We start from the raw sequence: 2451 nt of genomic DNA, 5'->3' as shown, positions 1-2451 counted from the left end.
GAGAGCAGCATTAAGTCACACCTCCTTCGGCATGTGACTGTCAAGGGCTAACCTTCATTGTGTGTGCAGACAACCCCATCGGAACACCGTGCTGGAATGCACACAGCCCCAGGCCTGGGTTGGGGAAGAATTTCCAGGTGGAAGCTCCCTATTCCCCTTGGCTTTGGGATTAGAGCCATTTATCTGCCAGAGGGAGACCTGTTGCCTGGCTCCTAGACGTGGAGGTCAGGATGGGGACAGGCCTGAACAGGTCACCCTGAGGTCCAGACACTGCTGAGGGGCCAGATGTAGGCTTCCTGCCCACTATGTTTTTGGCATCTCAGTCTGCATTCATGTGCTTCACACAGCCCAGGGCATCTCCTAGCTTCTGGGGGTGAGGCTCCTGGGAAAGGGGAACAGAAAAGGCCTGGGGCCACAGCCCTGGGATGGCACTGCCAGGAAAGCTCACAGCTACTTCTGGGGGCCTGGCAGCTCCCAGCCTCCTGAGCCACTCCCTGACCAGCCTATTCCTCCTCGGGGGGCAAAAAGCCCCCTAGTTTCAGGCTGTCAGCAGCACAAGACAGAGGCTGCCACCGAACTGAGCTTCCTCATCGTCCTGCGGGCCCTGGGCTCTGGCCAGTGTCCTTTTCTGCTGTGTAATTGTGTGGGTGTCAGCTTCATCTTTAAGGCAGCCTGCGCTGGTATGGGGGAAGAGTGGAGTTGAAGTTGACCCTGTTTAGCCAATATTATTACTGAACTCCTTCCGCATGCCATGTCAGCCTTCCCCTCTCAACCCTGATGACTGCTCATTGAAGTCACTGTGGGGTCGAAAATATATCGGTCCCCAGCATCCCCTGTGCACACTCAGTGGAGCCCAGCGTTGATAATTTGTGAAAGTCCCTGGGTGATTCCAACGTTCAGCCAGGGCTCAGAACCACTGCCCTAGAAGGTCTGAGGAACCATCAGAAACATCCTCAAAGCAGAGCCTTTGCAGACTTACCAGGCCTGTGCTCTTTCTAATGCACAGTTGGTCTTGTGGGTACAGGGCTCCCAAGACATCCCTGTGTGAGCCCACTCAGCTCCCATCCTCCCCTCCACGCTCCCACTGGCTAATTCAGTCCCTGCCTCCTTGCTTCCCTCTGCAGACTTCTGATGCTGTCATCAAGGTGGATGTGGTAAGTGTGGGGACTGTGCAAGGGCTCTGGGAATGGGTGTCAGACCATAGGGCCCAGCAGCAGGGACGGAAGCACCCTGCCCCTGGATGCTCAGGGCAGCACACCCCCGAAGAGGCAGAGGGAGAGAGCTGGTTGGGTGGCTGGCCTTTGCGTGCCAGTTCTGCCTCGACCAGTGGCTCATGTTGGCACTAAGGACCATTTCTGGGCTGTGACGTCCTCCTTCACAAAGCAAGGCCCTGCCCCTCTGACACTGGTGGCCATACAGAAGCTTCCCCAGAGCAGATGGTCAGGTGTCTGGGAAGGGCCAGCGAGCAGGGTCCAGGCAGGGCTCAGGACCTGGCAACCCTACAGGCCGAGGACGAGAAGGAGAAGAAGAGGAAGAAGAAGGGCACCGCGGAGGAGCCGCAGGAGGAGGAGCCGGATGAGAGCATGCTGGACTGGTGGTCCAAGTACTTCGCCTCCATCGACACCATGAAGGAGGTGAGGCCTCGGGCTTGGGCAGGGGCTCCAGAAGGAATCGGGCTAGTGGAGGTGACCTGCTGCACACTGGGCACCTCCCATCCAGCTTCTCCCCCCACCCCCACATCAATTAACATGCGCTTGAAGTTCTAGCTCAGAACTCACCTTTTCCATTCTACCTTCCCTCGCTCGATTTCCTCTTGTCCTCATTCATTCAGTCTACAAACATCTCTTGAGTCTATACGATGAGCCAGACACCATACCAGGTGGTATGGGAGCCCAAAGATAAGACGCCGTACCTGCCCTGAGAATCCTCCAGCTTATGTTCAGTTATGTGAACAGATACTTAAAGTATAGTGTGATGACAAAGGCAAATCAAGGCCCAGGGGAGTCAGGGAAGACTTCATGGAGGAGGTGGCCTTTGAGAAAAAGGAGAAACGTGCTCAGAGGCCAAAAGGAAACAACTGCTTTTCAATAGTACTTACACATCTTCATATTGTTTTATTTTACATGCCTTGGTCACTGTCACTTCTTCCCCTATTGCATGTATGTGAGTTCCATCTGCTGAGCCAGATCATAAGTTCCAGAAAGTGTGTTTCTCCTCTTCCTCATTTGTCTCTTCTCACTTCCTGTCTGGCTCAGGGCACCGCCTGACTGGCCCACTGACCAGGAGGGACATGTGCCTGCAGTGTGTTTCCTTGGTGGGGCCTGAGCTGATCCAGCTACACTCTCTCCTCAGGCCCTTTCTGTGACCCAGCCCTCCCTATCAGTTAGAGCACTGATTAAGCTGCAAGTTAGGGTGGGAACAAGAAAGAAGTTTCTTTCTTTCTCACATAAC

General features: G+C 54.8%; 1 protein-coding gene across 1 annotated transcript in view; it reads left to right on the top strand.

Moving 5' to 3' along the window:
• OTOF (otoferlin) overlaps nucleotides 1-2451 on the top strand; it is a gene marked incomplete at its 3' end in the record, with an annotated part of 32424 nt that overhangs the window by 22391 nt on the left and 7582 nt on the right. Inside the window, exons 25-26 of the mRNA XM_008563699.1 lie at nucleotides 1125-1154; nucleotides 1506-1634. Of these exons, the coding sequence (XP_008561921.1) occupies nucleotides 1125-1154; nucleotides 1506-1634 (159 nt within the window). The remainder of the gene's footprint in view (nucleotides 1-1124; nucleotides 1155-1505; nucleotides 1635-2451) is intronic.

The sequence above is a fragment of the Galeopterus variegatus genome, unplaced genomic scaffold (assembly GCF_000696425.1).
Source record: "Galeopterus variegatus unplaced genomic scaffold, G_variegatus-3.0.2 Scaffold14582, whole genome shotgun sequence".
Taxonomy (NCBI): Eukaryota; Metazoa; Chordata; class Mammalia; order Dermoptera; family Cynocephalidae; genus Galeopterus; species Galeopterus variegatus.
This window is presented reverse-complemented; position numbering and strand designations above follow the sequence as displayed.